We start from the raw sequence: 15,780 nt of genomic DNA on the forward strand, positions 1-15,780 counted from the left end.
AAGACATAATTCAGTGACTCAGAGTTCACTCATTCAGGCATTGGTTTGGTTGCAACAGTTTTGCCGCGGTTCCGCTGATCGTCCAAGCCTAACACCACACGAATACGAAGCCAGTACTGTGCACAAAGTCAAGCAAGAACCAACCCCCACATTCGTTAGCCAGCCCTTTGGAGTAATTCACAAGCGATGAGTGCGGGCGTCGGACCAAGCGGTGTCGGTCCAGGCGGCCTCTCCACGACCATTGCCCATTCCAACTCGATTCTTGATGCTGCGGCCGTTGTGCTGCTCTTCGCCAAGGTCACGTATGCCTCGGCCGTATTTATGTTCTCAGACTATGTGCACGTCGTTCCGCCGGCCGTCCTGATTCTTCTCGTGAGCGCGATCGCCTCCGTTGTCTTTTTCGTCCTCCAGCGACCGTTCTCGTCCAACAAAAAGTCACTAACATGGCGACAGGTAACCAAATTCATGATTGATCTCCTTCTTTGGTGTCTGGGAGTGGTGACACAATCATGTGGGTGTGGAAGTTGGAGAGCGATTGATTGTTTTTTTGCTGATTTTTTTGTTCGTTTGGGTTTTTCTCAATTTCGGCTTTGTTCTCAGTTGGTGCGAGTCGCCATTTACTCAGTTGCCGGAATCGCTTCATTGGGCTTCTGGGCGCATGCCATCAAATACTGCGGACCTCTTCGGTAAAAGCATTGAATCTATCATAGTTGTTGACAGCCTTTTTGGTTTCTCATTGTCGTTTTGCTTTCTCTCTCAGAGCAATTTTGCTTTCCAACTTGGGCGATGCTTTGATTGGAGGAATCGGCTCGTCGTTGTTCAAACGCGGAAGCAAGGGAGGCTCAACCACTTCGTCTGGAACTTGGCTGATTGCTGTCGGTATCATTGTTTTGCTCCTGTTCGATTCTGGCTCAAGCGGCTTGGTAAGCATATCTGACATAGCCGTGCGCTGGCTGGGTTGTCAAAAAGCAAGTCCCCTAATACTCACGCTCTTTTCCGCAATCAACAAAACTTTTGTTGCTCAAAATAGCGAACTCTCGAAGTGGCAAGCCACCACGACGGAGAGGCTGGCGCCGAGGAGCATCACACTCCCGAAGATGGCGCACATATCAAGCACCATCTGCAGTTTCCTTCGTCTCTGTCCGGCATCTCGGACAACACGGTCGGCATCTTCCTGCTTTTGATCGCAGCCGTGCTGAGCGCCTTCCGCAAAAACGCTGGACGAAAGCTCTCTGTTGAGGTCGGAGGTGCAAAGCGGCTGCAGGCCATTTCCTCGTTGTTCATCACCGGTCTCAGTCTGCCGTGGGCACTGTGGTCTCTTGGAGACGTTCCTGAGGTTGGTGCTGAACTTTTTTTTCAATGCCAAACTCCAACGTATTTTTCCACTCACTCGACGCTCTATCTTTGCATGACACCCTTGGGAATAGGACTTTGCCATCCTGTCGGTCGGCACCCTGCTGCCATGCGCCTACATGGCCGGCATTATTCTCGTGGCTGATTTTTACGCCGAGTCCTACGCGTTCTCGCGCATGGACAGTCTGATTGCCGCCAAGCGAGGGTATCTCGCTGCCTTCCTCGGCGCTCTGTTTTACGGATTTGTTTGGCCCACCCACGCGGCTCCTACCATGGCCGTGCTTGCCGCCTTTGCCATTATTTCTCTTGGTACGACGCTTTGCCGTCTCTTTGTGTTTTTCGTCATTCTTGTTTGGTTTTTTTTATCGTCCCGCTCATTCCAATTCTTGTCATTTTAGGATTGCAAGTACTCTCGAATTCAGACACCAAGGATGCCCGCGATGGACAATTGCTCGGGTTTAGCTCGGGCTTGCCCATGTACAGCTCGTTTGGCGCCCAGAACGACACCTCCGGCATTCAACATTTGACGCTCCGTCAGGTGCTGCGCCAAGTGCTCGAGAGCAAGGACTCTCGCCAGCTCTTCTACTTTTTGTGCTTGAATCTCATCTTCATGTCGGTCGAGTTCCTGTACGGCTACTGGACGAACAGTCTTGGTCTCATGACGGACGGCTTCCACATGCTTTTCGATTGTATCGCTTTGGCTGTGGGTCTTTATGCTGCTGTCATCTCCAAGTGGAAGGGCACGCGGACCTTTTCATATGGGTATGCATTTTTTGGGAGTTTTCCAAATTTGTTTGTTTGTGTGTGTTTTTTGGTTGTTTTTGTCTTTAACCGCATCACTCACTTTTCCCTGCTTGTCTCTCAGGTTTGGTCGCGTGGAAATCCTCTCGGGCTTTGTCAACGGCGTCTTTCTCGTGTTCATCTCCATCTTTGTCTTCTCTGAGGCGGTCGAGCGCGTGTTGACGCCGCCTGAAGTCACGACCGACCGCTTGTTGCTGGTGTCTGTTTTTGGTCTCTGCGTCAATCTGGTCGGCATGTTTGCCTTCTCGCACGCACATTCTCACGGCGGCGCTCCGTGCGATCACGGGCACGCCCACGGAGGCAACGACCATGGACACGCGCACGGCGGCGGCGAGCCGGAAGAGCCGAAGGGCAACGCCAACATGGAGGGAGTGTTTCTGCACGTTCTCGCCGACACCCTGGGCAGTGTGGGTGTCATCATTTCATCGCTTCTCATCCAGTTCTTTGGCTGGCACATGGCCGATCCTGTGTGCTCGCTATTCATCAGCGTCTTGATCTTCCTCTCTGTCATTCCCCTGCTCAAGAACTCCTCGCGCCACCTTTTGCAGCAAACGCCGCCCGATATGGAGCACGCGTTGCAGAGCGCCTTGCAGCGTGTATTGCAGCTCGACGGCGTTCTTGGCATCCGCGATCCCCACTTTTGGAACCACGCGCCCAGTGTCATGGTTGGCACTGTGCACGTACACATTGCCGCGCAAGCAAGCGAGGGCCGCGTCATGGCCGGGGTTGCGCAGCTGCTCCGCGGCGCAGGCATTACCGAACTCTGCGTCCAGATTGAAAAGGACTACTTTTACACCTTTGCGGGTGTCCGACCTGTGTGGTATGCCACCAGTGGTCAAAAGCCACAGCTCGTGTTGCAGCAACAGCAGTACCAGCCCGCATTGACAAGCGCGAGCGGGCAGCAAACCCCAAACTCAATGTCACATCCCGCCTCGCCGTCCGTCAAAAAGTCGCAATCCCAGCAATGGGCCTCCGCCCTCCCCTCCAGCGGCGGTGGTTCGCACATTATTAATTTGAGTTGATGTTTTTCTTTTGGTTTTGTGGTGTGTTGTGAAAGTGTCTTCAAAGAACGAGTTATTCCGAGTCAGAATTCGGATCCAATCATCGCGCAATGATCCTTATCGTGGTCATCCTTTGTGCCGAGTCCCGTTGCAACAACAATCACCCTTCTATCACCACATAGCAGTGCGAAGGTCGCCTGTCCAACAGAATCGAAGCGCGCAGCAAGTAAACCAAGGATTAAGTGTATTGTGTTTTGTGCAAGAGGTTTGGTTTGTCGCTCGACGCCATTATGATCGCTTCTCGGGCAGCGTGACAAACGGAGGCTCTGTGAACAGCAGCGGGTTTTGCGGCAGTGGTGAGCACAATGACTGCAGACTTCCATTGAAAACTCCAAAGAAGGATTTTCCATTGGATTTTCCATTGAGTTTTGCATTGCTTTTTTTTTTTTTTTTTTTGGGTTTGCTTTACCAAGGAAAGGCTTGATGTGACGCGACGAGTCTGGGCTCGAGATGAGGACCATCAGCGGGCCTGTTCGCAACAAAGTGGATCATCCAAGTCCATTCAAGTGAGCGCAAGCAGAGATCAGAGAGCAGCAGAGAGGAAGAAAAAGCTGCGATCTCGTGGAGCTCGCGTCGAACTCGCTGCACTGATGCCCAGGGAGCGCGGCACTCAAGCATGACGCAGACAGACAGGAGAACGAGAGTGAGAGTGCGAGAGGGAGGGAGGGACTGACCGAGGGTGCCGAACAGGACGGAGAGCGAGATGACGGGCTGCTCGACAATGGCTCGCTTGAGAAAGTTCATAGTGAAGTATGAATGAACAAGGACTGGGATTTGGAGATCTGAGGAAAATGGGAGGGTTGCATCGTTACTAAGATTGAGAGGAAAAATACAATATGGGGCAACGGTGGAGAAAATCCCCAAACGGAGCACAGCAGAATCTCACAGATGGAGCAAAAGTCAAAGAAATCGTTGTTCAACAACAAAAAGAACGCATACACACAATGAATTACAACAACCAAACATCAAGCAAACACAACAACAAGCAACAAAATGAAGAGCGAGAGAGGGAGGAATAGAAGACCAAACCAAGAAACGAAGGATGAGATTGGGGCTGCGAGTGCAAGCAGCAAAGTGCAAGAGACAATGTTATTGCTGTCGAGATGCAAAGAAGGAACCCTGGTGCACCGAATGTGGTTGCTTCGCTGCATCAAGACGCCGCTACCTGGTCAGCCATCGCTTCTTCCTCGGACGGCTTGGTGCCCGCACCAGCCTCTTGGCCTGGAACAACCATCGGTGCAAGCGGGTTCGGGACTGGCGCAGAAGAGGCAGAGGCCAACACATGCGCCGGAAGAACAGAAGGAACGAGCGGCGAGTCAAAAGCGGGATTAGCATGGGTGGATGGCGCAATGGCGGCATGAGCGGTGCCTGGCGGCAAAATGATGGTCGTGCCATTCACATTCGCAACCACTGCGGACGACGAGAAACTGTTGAGGGAAGCCAGCATGGCTGGAAGCTCGCTCATAATCCGTCGTCGAGCGCCGAAAGCGTGCACTCCAATCGAGTTCAAGTCGGCATCCGTCTAGCAAGCACAACAACAATAACAACAACAAGAGAGGCACCAGAAACAAAGGATGCAATCGGGCAGAGCAGAAAAGGGTGAGCGTTTGCGACGATCGCAGAGAATCCCGTTTGAAACCACGACACATACCATGTCCCTCAGGACGTTAAAGTTAATCTTCTCTTTGACGAATAAAGTAATGTACTCGGTCAATTCGATGGCTTCGAGCCAGGATGATACGACTGTGGACAAAGACAACAAGACAAAAATCGTCAGCGGAATGTCATTGTTTGAGTTTCACTTCAACAAAACTCGCATCCTTCCCACTCCTCCTCCTCCTCTTCCGCCCGCTCAGCCAACAACAACTGAATAAACATCCAAGAAGGGGTGGGGGGGGGCATGCGACAAACTGACCTTCGACGGAATTCGGAACCGTCTTGATCGGCTTGTGGGACGTGTACTCGCTCAAGCTCAAACGCGTTGGAATCAGCGAGCCCACATCGTACCGTGTATAGGTGCCGTTGGACGAGAAGAGATAGGCCTTGCCGTTGTCCCAGAGAATGGGCCAGCGAACGTTGCGCATGGTCGCCGCACAACCACACGCGGCCAGCATGTCGTTCCAGCGGCCGTCTGCAATCAGACGGGGATAGCCCTCGTCCGCGGCATCTGTGGCAATGTCAAAGCGAGAGTAAAACCCGCCGTGGAAGAAGTAGATTTTGCCGTTGCCCCAATTCACCGCACTGTCGATTTTCGGGAATCGAAGGGATGGCCACATCTCTGCGATCGATCGTGGGTAGTCGGGCAACGCGCAGTTCTTTTGCACATCGTATGCGGTGCACATTGTGTCGTGGAAGATCATGCACTGGGTGTTGTTGTTCCACATGATGGCGGCATCGATGCCCGTGGTCGGCAACCCAGGCCAGCGCCCGTTCATCATGCTTGCGGGGTATCCCGTGTCCTCGCGATCAAAGACGTACAAGCGGTTGTTATAAGCCTGTTGTTAGAGGCGTGCGGGGGGGGAAGTTAAGTGAGAGAAGTGAGTTTTTCAAAGGTGCGATGGCGAGAAAATGAATGCAAGCAATCTCTTACCAGCATTGGCACAATTCCGCCCTTGGCAGAAGCTGGACGAGCGAATCAGAAGGAATGATGCATGAGCATTTCACCCATCGGGCAATACATCAAACGGCAAGGATGTACAAAGCCTTACCATCGTCCGTGGGAAGCACGTCCGTGAGATTTCCTCCGCTCTCGCTCTGCATGAAGAGAGGCGGATCGGACACCAGCATATTCAAGTGATCCAATTCGGCCAAGCGTCGATTGAGACGGGATGCTTCTTCGACCAGTTGGCTGGCACGTTCCAACAAAAAAAAAAAAAGGTTCCAGTGAGCATCAAGCGTTGCAGCTCTCCCAACAAACATCTCCTCAGAAGGCACGTACATGTTGGAGTTGGCAAGCAAATCAATGCAATCGAACGCGCGCATCAGCACGTAGTTGCGGAAGGGCTTGAGTGGTGGTGGTTCGAACGAAACATGACGCTTGACGACCTCCTCCAGCAAGCTGAAGCATTTGTTGAGGTCGTCGCGACGGCGCGCCTCGTAGTTGTTGTGTCGGAGTCGGATTCTGAGCAGCAGCAGCAGCAGCAGCAGCAGCAGTGTGCAACGTTGAAAAGTGAGCGCAAGGCAACATTTCACACCGACAACAACGAACAACGAGCAACGAACAACGAACAACGAACAACAAACATACGCACCGCTCTCTCCGGTCGTTGGCACTCTCCACGGCGTGGCGCTTGCGATTGGCGTATGGCGGGGCCGCGTTGGTGGTGCGGTCGGAGCCGGCGTCGTCCTCGTCGTCCTCCTGATCGCTCTCGGACGGCTTGGGCGACGCGCTTGGGGTGGCTGAGGCCGACTTGCTCCTGCGCACATGGTACACAGCGATTGTTTTGCCCTTGTTTCTGTTGCCGGTTGGAGTGACTGGCAGACTCGCAGCGCCAGAGGCAGATGCGCCTGTTGCTGCTCCCGCTCCAGCACCAGCGAGATGCGGGAACTGCTGCGCGACGCGAGGGAAGGCAGCAGAGGCGGGATCGTTCAGCACAACAACCATCTCGCTGCTCATGGCAGGGTGTGCGCTCGGCAATTGCACGGCCGTCATGATGCCATCCATCCCAGTGGATGACGAGCCTGGACCACCGGCAGCACTGCCTCGACTGGCTGCACTGTGGATGAGCTGCTGTTGTTGTTGCTGCTGGTGCTGTTTCGCGGCCGAGGCGATGAGCGCGTTGGACGACGGCATGACGAGCCCGGCTCCGCGAGCAGAGGCAGTCGCAGCGGCAGTCGCAGCGACGTGATGCTGGGCAGCGGCAGCGGCCTGTGCAGCCATGGCAGCCGCGTGGATGGACGAGGCCATGCCGGGCGTCACTGGGCTGCCTGGGCTCCCAATGCCGCTGCCGTACGGCGGAATCGCATAGTACGGCGTCGACGGCATAAAGTGCTGCGGCTGCAGCATCATCCCATACGCACCAGCCACGCCGGGACCACCACCAGCAGCGGCAGCAGCAGCGGCAGCAGCAGCGGCAGCTTGAGCTGAAGCAGTCGGTCCGAGGCCAGCGCCGTGCAGCCCCAGCCCGTGCATTGCCTGTCCAGCGAGGCCAGAGCCGTTGATGTTCATGCCGAGACTACCTCCACCAGCAGCAGCAGCAGCAGCAGCAGCAGCGCCGGAAGAAGAAGTCGCAGACGAAGCGTCGCGGTTCTGTTGCATTTGGGATTACAAAAAAAAATCCAATACAAAATCCAATACAAAATCCAATAAAATAATAAAATAAAATAATAAAATAAAATAATAAAATAAAATAATGGAAAAAGGCAGCGGTTTTGTTAACAAAGAAGAAGAGAAAAAAAAAAACAAAAGCGGCACGAACGAAGGGTCGAAAACAGGAAGAGGCAGAAACGGGGATGGAATGGGAGAGGAGAATTGAAAAGGGGGAGAGAGGCAAGGTGAAGAGGGGGAGGAGGGGGTGAGGCAAGAAAGAGCGAAAAGGATCAAAAGAAGAGGGAAACCACAAGGCAAAAAAAAAAAAAAAAAAAAAAAAAAAAAAAAAGGCAGTTAACAAAGTGAGTATGAAAATCAAAACCACAAACAACAATCATACGAAAAACAAGGTCAACAAAAGAAGAGAAAAAAAAATGGCAATCAAAAAACCGCACAGTGTAGTGGCGCGACGGGTCAAGCCCGAATGACATGGTTTGGTGCTGTTCCAAAGGGGGAAGGGGGTACGAGTTGCACAGCAAAAGGATCAAACGAAGGAAGTGGTTGCAATAGGCAAAGGAAAGAGGAAAAAACGAGGATCAGATGCTGAGAAAAGTGGGGAAGAACGAGAAAACTGGGGAAAAAAAAAAAAAAAAAATCAAGAGTGACATTTGCCCTAAAATCAAAAATCAAAAAAAAAAAAAAAAAAAAAAAAAAACCTGGTTTTTGTGGCTTACACACAAAGGGACAGACTGGCTGACTGTGAGCGCCGAGTACTGCACGAGAGAGTTTGGTGATGAAGAAAATGAATTGCTTTGGAAAGACAGCAGCGCGAATTTCCACACACACACACACAGCGCAACAGCAAGCAAAACAGCAGAAGAATCATGCACACAAAGCCTTCACTTGGTCAAATGCTGCTGGATCCAGGCCAGCGAATGCACGAAAAAGTCGCATTCGGCTTCAACATCGGCAATGCCGTGGCCATTCTCGGGATAGCTCAGAAGCCTGCACACACAAAAACAAACGCAAGTCAATATCAAACAAACCGATCGCTCCTAAAACCACCACCACCACCACCACCACCACCACCACCAACAACAACAACAACAACAACAACAACAACAAGACCAACGCACTTGCTGGGTACACCGCGGGCCTTCAGCGCAAAGTACAGCCCGGTGCCTTGGGATGGTGGGACGCGACGATCGGACGCGCCAAGCACGACGAGCGTCGGGGCCTTGATGGCATCGACGTGATAGATGGGAGACGCCTTGAGCATGAGCTCGGCAGACTGGGCGCTGAGCTCGAAGAGACTCTTGGGGTCGGCACCGGCAAACTTGACTGCCGCTTCAACGACCATGTCGTCGTCTTGGTGCGCCGGGTTGTACACACGCGCAACGCCGCTCTCGGAGAAGCACCAATCGGCAATGTCCGTGTTGGCGACCATCAGCGGGAGACTGACGACAGGATTGCGGATGGCACAGACCTTGTAGACGTCCGGGAACTGGCCGGTCATGTGGATGGAGAGGAAGCCGCCGTGCGAGCCGCCAAAAGCAATGACCTTAGACGCGTCGCCAAAGCCGCGGGCGAGAGCCGTGCGGGTGGCAAGGTGCACATCGTCAACATCCATGCGCCCGATCGCACCGAGCAGCGTGTTGATGCTGCTCTGGCCGTAGCCGACAGAGCCGCGGTAGTTGACGAGGACAAGATTGTAACCTAGCTCGGTAAATGCCGTGAACGATGGAGTGCACTCGAGCGGGAAGACGCTGTGAGGGCCGCCGTGAGGGTACGAGACCAGCGGCCGCTTGGCCAGGGCCTCAGCCGACTCGTTGGCGGCCGAGACAATCACAGCCTCCCACGGAACGCTGGTCGCATTGTCCACAAAGCGGAGCATGTGCACTTGGACGGGAACACGCGCGGGCTTGTCGGCAGTGATGCACGTCCACTTGGACGAGAAGGATGCGCCGACTTGCGCGGGATCGATGCGCGTGAGCCAGAGCGCCGGGGCGAGCGAAGGCGTGCTGAACGCGGCGAGAATCAAGTTGTGGGTGGCGTCAACAGCAAGGACTTGCCAGCTGCCTTCCGTCAGCGGCTCTTCGGCAGCTTGGCCGCGGTAGAGGCCACGAGCGGCAACAGTCAGCGGAATAACGGCGCCGGACTGCGTGTCAATGGCCACAATGTGGCGCGTCGAGCCGATGGCCGTGTCCGTCACAATGTAACGACCGCCTGCGAGCAGACCGCGCTCAGGCAGCTGGTTGACCCAAATGCCGGTAAAGCCGAGCGCCTCCCACGAGCCACGAGCGGGATCGTCCAGCAAGCTTTGGCCCGAGCTGGCATCCAGAGCCGGGACTTGCTTGTCCTTCCACTGGGCGACCCCGGCCGGGATGTGAACAGCATCAACAAGCAGCGAGTTAGCGGGCTGCCAGGCATTCCATGCGTCCGCAGACTCGAACGCTGGGATTTTGACCGAGCGCATGCGCGAGCACGCATTGTGCGCCGAGCCAATGTCATTCTCCAGGTAGACAACGCTGCTGGTCGAGGGCACAAAGCGAGGCGAGCGCGCATTAAAGCCTCGGTTGTGAAGCAGCTTGACCGAGCCAACATCCAAGGCAGCTCCAGCGCCAGTCACAATCGGCACGGCCGCCAGAATGGCATCGCGGTTGTTGCAAAAGCGCAGACCCAGGCGGCGGCCATTGTAGCCAGCCTCCGAGTACGCGACAAAGACAAGAATGCCGTGGAATTTGCGCCCGTCGCCGAGGTCGGTCACGGATCCGGCGTGCTGCACCAGCAGCGCGTCTGCAGGCGTGTACAGCGGACCGTAGCCCGGAATGGGTCGCATGCAGCCATCGAGCACAGTGATGGACGGCACGCCCGACTCAGCCGCCAGCGGGAACTCGACAATGCACGGCACAGGACGACCTTTTCCGCTGTAGCCTTCGCCCCAATCTTCGACGAGCTCGTACTTGTTCAGCGACGACGCAGCGGTTGCAGTAGCAGTCGCTGCGGATGCAGAGCCAGACTTGGCCGTCGTGGTCGTCGGTGCGGAGGATTCCCACAGCGAAACGAGTTTCTGAGACGCTTCGGCGAGATACAGAATGGACGACTCGTCGTTGGACCACGAAATGGCGCCAATGCCGTCGTCTGGCCGGAAGACTGCCTCGTGCTTGCCATCGGACGAGACCGTGTACACCATGCGATCGGCCTCCCAGAGCTCGAGGAACTGGACTGCCTTGGCGGCGGCACCGGCAGAGGCAGGGCCGAGCGACTTTGGCGCAGCCTTGCGCACGACAAGCATCCTGCGCCCGCTCGGCGACACTGAGATCAGGGACATGTCGCTGACATCCACGGGGAAGGGCGCCGACCAGACGGCAGCAGCAGGTTGAGCAGGTTGAGCAGGTTGAGCAGGTTGAGCGAGGCCGGACGGGACGCAGAAGGAGCGGAGGAACTGGCGCTGCTGCTTGCGCTCGAGGTCGCGCTGCTTGGCGACAGTCGTGACGGTGATGGCCGGTGCATCGGATCCTGAAGTCGAGGACGAGGTCGAGGAAGTGGAGAGGAAGCCCTGCGGATACGTGACCGAGGACGAGGCGATTCGAGCAAAGACGCTCCGAACCTGCTCAGAAGTGCACGTCATAGTCGGAAGACCTATGTGAATTGTGGATATGAGTGAGTTGAGTGAAGTGAAGTAAAGTGAAGTGAAGTGAGTGTGAGGTCGTTGTGGATTGTTATGTTACTGAGATTGATTATGAGGAGTGAGTTTGAGGCAATCTTGACAAATTTGAGAATCTCAGTCAATGAGTGGGTGAATGAATGATTGAGTGAATGAATGAATGTTTGTGTGAATGAGTGTGCTGGGGCTTGTTTACTGACCTGAGTATGAAGAGCGAGCTTTGAGATTGGAGAAATGCAATCTGACAAATTCTGAGCCGATTTGAGAATCTCAAACTCGTTGAACGCGCGCGCTTTGTTCAGGTGCGTTTCACTGATCTTGAATTCAACCCTCATCCAAAGTCGCTTTTGATGCAGCCGTCTGAGAGTCGTTGTTCGCTTCGTCTGATTCAAAGCGTTCGTTTCAGTGCTCGCTCGAATCCAATCCTGTTGATCTGAGACGTTTCTTCGGTTGGTTTATCGTATGTAGCACTGCCCCCGCTCTCAGTCTATCCTTTCATATTATTTACTGCTCGCTTTCTCAGATTCTTGTTCAATCTTTTTTTTTTTTTTTTTTGCTTTTTGGCCAATGGCGCACCATAGATCGACGTCCGCGGCGTTCCAGCCGTTCCGCGCGCTCGGGCTCGTGTCCAACCACGTCCCCTTCGCGGTGCAGCACTTGGGCGGTGCTGCTGGAGCTGTTGGCGGCGGCACTGGCTCGGCTGGCGGCGACCACTTTGTCACGACATGTGTAGGGCGCGGATTCCACGTGTACAACTGCGACCGCCTGCGCCTCGTCATGGCCAGCGACCAGATCCCCCACGGCGCCCCGGCACCATCGTCAGCAGCAGGATTGCGACGACGGGCGCGTGGCCAGCGGCGCAGGAGGGCGGCCGGTGGTGCAGGAGGAGCAGCCGCGGGAGGCGCTTCGAGCCGCAGCCTCGTGGAACGGCAGCAGCAGCGAGACCTCGCAGATCAGGTCGACGAGGACGAGGACCAAGCCGAAGATCAAGATCAACGAGAAGATGGAGACGAAGACGAAGGCGAGGATCACGAGATGGACATTGACAGCGAGGACGACGAGCAAGAAGACCAGGACGAAGACGAGGAAGACGAGGAAGACGCAGACGCGGCTGCTGCGCTGATCATCCGATGCATTGCGTCGCACAGATCAACAACCATCACAACGCTGGGCAACGAAGTCATCATCTGGCAACGAGGAAAGATTGTGCAGCGCGTCGGTCACTTGCACCCAAGGCGAGTGACGGTCGCTGGGGCGCGCACACTCAACGAAATTCACTCGATGGTGCTGCTCGGAGACCTCGTCGTCACCTGCTGCGACGGCAACCTCCTCAAGGCATGGTCGCTGTCGACGCTCGAAGTCCTTAGCGAGCTGGAACTGCCATCGCAATCCTTCCACGTCTCGGCCGTCGTGCATCCCAGCACCTACCTCAACAAGTTGCTCCTCGGCAGTCGCCAGGGTGGCTTGCAATTGTGGAACATTCGCACGCAGACGCTAGTGTACTCGTTCAAGGGCTGGGGCTCGCCGGTCACCTATCTCGCGCAATCCCCCGCCGTGGATGTTGTCGCAATCGGCCTTGAAAACGCCTCCATCGTACTGCACAATCTCAAGACGGACGCCGTGCTCATGCGATTCACCCAAGATGGGCCAGTCACGTGCATTTCCTTCCGAACAGGTACGAATGAGCAGCAGTGTTTGAGATGTGTTTTTGAACAATTTGGAAATCAGGGGGCTAACTTTGCAGCTGTCTCCTTCTCCTCTTCTCCTCCTATTTCTCCTGTCTCCTCCTGTTTCTCCTGTCTCCTCCAACAGGCAATGTCCCAATCATGTCGTCGTGCGGAACGGATGGCAACATTGCCCTGTGGGACCTGGAGCACCGACGCCTCGCCAACATTGTCAAGGACGCGCACGAGTCGGCAATCGCTCGTGCCGAGTTCCTGCAGTCGCAGCCAATCCTTCTGTCTGCGGGTGCCGACAATTCCGTCAAGGTAAGATTTTGTTGGTTGGGGGGGGGGAACTGACCAACTTGATCCATCAGCCCAAATTGCTCAACGCCGCTGCATGCTCGTGACCGGTGTAGATGTGGATTTTCGACCAAACAGACGGATCAGCCCGCTTGCTGCGATCGCGTGAAGGACACTCTGCACCACCAACACGCGTTCGCTTCTACGGCTCGCCAGGAACGGCCACTGCTGGACATTTGCTGCTGTCTGCTGGTTTGGATCGCACTCTGCGCTTGTTTTCAACCATCGCAGATGCTCAAAGCACTGAACTGTCGCAAGGCCATCTCAAAAGCAAGACCGCCCGCTTTAACGTCAAGATTGAGTCGCTGCGCTTCCCTCCCATCGTCGACTTTGCGGCCGAGGATGCCCGTCAGCGCGACTGGGACAATGTGGCCACCTGCCATCTCGGCAGCAGTGTGATTCACACCTGGCGCACCGAGACCAAGTCTGTTGGCAAGCACGCCATCAAGCCGTCTGTTCAAGGCGCGACTGTTCAGGTAGAGGGTTTTTTGAAAGGTGGCAAAAAGCGTCGAGTTTTTGGCTTTGATTTCTCACATCACGATGGTTGCTTTCTGTTGGTAGTGCATCACGGTGTCGGCATGCGGTAACTTTATTCTCGCTGGTCTCTCGGCCGGCGTGGTTGATATTCACAACATCCAGTCGGGTCTGCACCGCGGCACACTTGGCGCCAAGGGCTCTCCACACGATGGCACCGTCACTGGCGTGGCCATCGATGCTGTGAACGAAGTTGTGGTGACTTGTGGCCTGGATGGCTTTGTTAAGGTAAGCAGTGTGTGCTTGGATTTGGGGTTGGGGTGTTGAGCGAAACGGGCGAAATGATTTTTGCAGCTCACCGCCGTGCACAACAGTTCTGGAACTTTCAAAATCGTCGCTTGATTGCGTCTCATGAGCTGGACGTGCCACTGACTCAGTTGGTGCTCCATCGCGAGAGTGGGATGGTCGCCGTGGTTGGTGACGATTTTTCGGTCCGATTGTTTGACGTGGATTCTCGCAAACTTGTCCGCTTGTTTGCAGGCCATGCCGCCCGCATTACCGATTTGGTGAGCTTTGGCGTGTAGTTGCCGCGACTGCCTGCTAGTTTCAGCATTTGACTTTTGTTGGGCGTGTTTTTTTTTTTTTTTTTTTTTTTTTTTTTTTTTTTTTTTTTTTTTTTTTTTTTTTTTTTTTTTTGGCTTTAACCTTGGTTTTGCAGACTTTTAAAACGGACGGGCGATGGCTCGCCCCGTCCTCCATGGAAACCACCATCCGAATCTGGGAATTGCCCACTGGATGCCTGGTCGAATGTTCAAGTGCGAAAATGCCCCCACCAGCGTGACGTTTGCACCAATGGAGAGTATCTGGCCACCACGCACGTCGCAGTGTTGGTGGCTTCCTCTGGGACGTTGTTATTGTGGGAAGCTCAAAGTGCCGGATTCTTTTTGGTGGCTCTATATTATTTGTTCGGGGTTGTTCTTTTCCAGGGCCAACCGAACTCTGTTCTCGACTGTATCGCTGCGTGCAATCGCTCCTGATCAGCCGTTGACTGCCATGCCTCTGCCTGTCAGTGGAGAAGAGCAGCTTGTTTCAGGTAAACCTGTGCTGTTGACGGAGGTGTGTTTTGTGCATATGAAATCCTTGGAGCATCGTATTCACCACCAATCTGTGTCTGACAGCTGACGCAGAAGACTCGAGCGCTGCATACCTCAACGCCGAAGATGGCAGCTTCAAATCCGCAGACCAGCTCTCAGCGGAACTCATCACGATGTCCGCACTGCCGAAGGCACGTTGGTTCAACCTGACCAACCTCGATCTCATTCGTGAGCGAAACAAGCCCAAGGAGGCGCCCAAGGCGCCTGTGGCTGCTCCCTTCTTCCTTCCTACCATCGCAGGAACCGAGGACAAGTTTGCAATTCGTCTGGAGAGTGACGGTGACGAGAACAATCGCTCAACGTCGCAATCCCGCATTTTAAACTTTGCCGACATGGATGTGCTATCACCTTTCGCCCGCCTCTTGTTGAACTGTGGCGAGACTGACGACTGTAAGAGAGCCGGAGTACCTGTTGCTGAGTACTTGAAAAAGAGTCATGCTCACTGCCCGCCTTGTTTCGTTTTTCTCGTGCGCGAACAGTCGAACCGGCGCTCGCCCTTTTGATCGAATTCCCTCCAGTGGCAGTCGACCTCGAAATCCGTGGCTTGTACAGTGGCAGCGACGCAATCGTGTCGGGCCTCAGCAACCGTGCTGGCGACGTGACGCTGTTGCAGCAGTTTGGCAAGATGCTCGTTCACGGGCTGCGAAAACGGACACACTTTGAGCTCTTGCAAGCCTTTTTGAACGTATTTTTGAAGGTAAGGTGACAAGCGAGATGGATTGAAGAGATATGGATCTCGGACTGATTTTTTTTTTTTTGTTGTTGTTGTTGTTGTTGTTGTTGTTGTTGTTTTGTGCTCTGGGGGTGGTCAGGTTCATGAGGAGGCATTTGCAAACCAAGAGCTGCTTCGACCGCTGGCCCGCGAGCTGCAAAGCGCTGTGGAAAGCACCTGGACGGACTTCCAGGACTCGTTCCAGCATAGCTTGTGCATGATTCAGTTCATGAAAAACGCTTCATTGTAGCCTCGTTGTTGGAAAACCCAGGTTACAAAGGCAAT

At 54.5% G+C, this 15,780-nt stretch overlaps 5 protein-coding genes across 5 annotated transcripts; 2 read left to right on the forward strand and 3 right to left on the reverse strand.

Moving 5' to 3' along the window:
* The first annotated feature begins 58 nt into the window (after positions 1–58).
* CAOG_08057 (zinc transporter 5) lies at positions 59–3,250 on the forward strand. Its single transcript, XM_004342609.2, has 7 exons — positions 59–453; positions 601–686; positions 761–923; positions 1,031–1,336; positions 1,428–1,662; positions 1,752–2,115; positions 2,219–3,250. Exons 1-7 carry the CDS (start codon positions 187–189, stop codon positions 3,174–3,176), a joined length of 2,379 nt encoding a protein of 792 aa, XP_004342658.1. The 5' UTR covers positions 59–186; the 3' UTR covers positions 3,177–3,250.
* Positions 3,251–3,336: 86 nt separating this feature from the next.
* On the reverse strand, positions 3,337–3,987 carry CAOG_08058 (hypothetical protein). The gene is made up of 3 exons (XM_004342610.2): positions 3,890–3,987; positions 3,625–3,684; positions 3,337–3,481 (listed from the first exon to the last, which is right to left on the reverse strand). Exons 1-3 carry the CDS (start codon positions 3,957–3,959, stop codon positions 3,444–3,446), a joined length of 168 nt encoding a protein of 55 aa, XP_004342659.1. The 5' UTR covers positions 3,960–3,987; the 3' UTR covers positions 3,337–3,443.
* A 127-nt stretch (positions 3,988–4,114) lies between these two features.
* Positions 4,115–8,107, reverse strand: CAOG_08059 (hypothetical protein). The gene is made up of 8 exons (XM_004342611.2): positions 7,920–8,107; positions 6,467–7,464; positions 6,154–6,336; positions 5,924–6,063; positions 5,806–5,837; positions 5,131–5,710; positions 4,867–4,958; positions 4,115–4,737 (listed from the first exon to the last, which is right to left on the reverse strand). The coding sequence occupies exons 1-8, from the start codon at positions 7,953–7,955 to the stop codon at positions 4,366–4,368; spliced, it is 2,433 nt and encodes an 810-aa protein (XP_004342660.2). The 5' UTR covers positions 7,956–8,107; the 3' UTR covers positions 4,115–4,365.
* A 143-nt stretch (positions 8,108–8,250) lies between these two features.
* On the reverse strand, positions 8,251–11,206 carry CAOG_08060 (hypothetical protein). Its single transcript, XM_004342612.2, has 2 exons — positions 8,601–11,206; positions 8,251–8,469 (listed from the first exon to the last, which is right to left on the reverse strand). The coding sequence occupies exons 1-2, from the start codon at positions 11,093–11,095 to the stop codon at positions 8,364–8,366; spliced, it is 2,601 nt and encodes an 866-aa protein (XP_004342661.1). The 5' UTR covers positions 11,096–11,206; the 3' UTR covers positions 8,251–8,363.
* A 488-nt stretch (positions 11,207–11,694) lies between these two features.
* CAOG_08061 (WD repeat domain-containing protein) lies at positions 11,695–15,745 on the forward strand (the record flags this gene model as incomplete). The annotated part of the gene is made up of 10 exons (XM_004342613.2): positions 11,695–12,806; positions 12,944–13,119; positions 13,212–13,631; positions 13,717–13,917; positions 14,004–14,195; positions 14,348–14,466; positions 14,616–14,722; positions 14,808–15,173; positions 15,263–15,480; positions 15,596–15,745. The coding sequence occupies exons 1-10, from the start codon at positions 11,699–11,701 to the stop codon at positions 15,743–15,745; spliced, it is 3,057 nt and encodes a 1,018-aa protein (XP_004342662.1). The 5' UTR covers positions 11,695–11,698.
* Between the last annotated feature and the right edge of the window lie 35 nt (positions 15,746–15,780).

The sequence above is a fragment of the Capsaspora owczarzaki genome (assembly GCF_000151315.2).
Source record: "Capsaspora owczarzaki ATCC 30864 unplaced genomic scaffold supercont2.17, whole genome shotgun sequence".
NCBI lineage: Eukaryota > Filasterea > Ministeriida > Capsasporidae > Capsaspora > Capsaspora owczarzaki.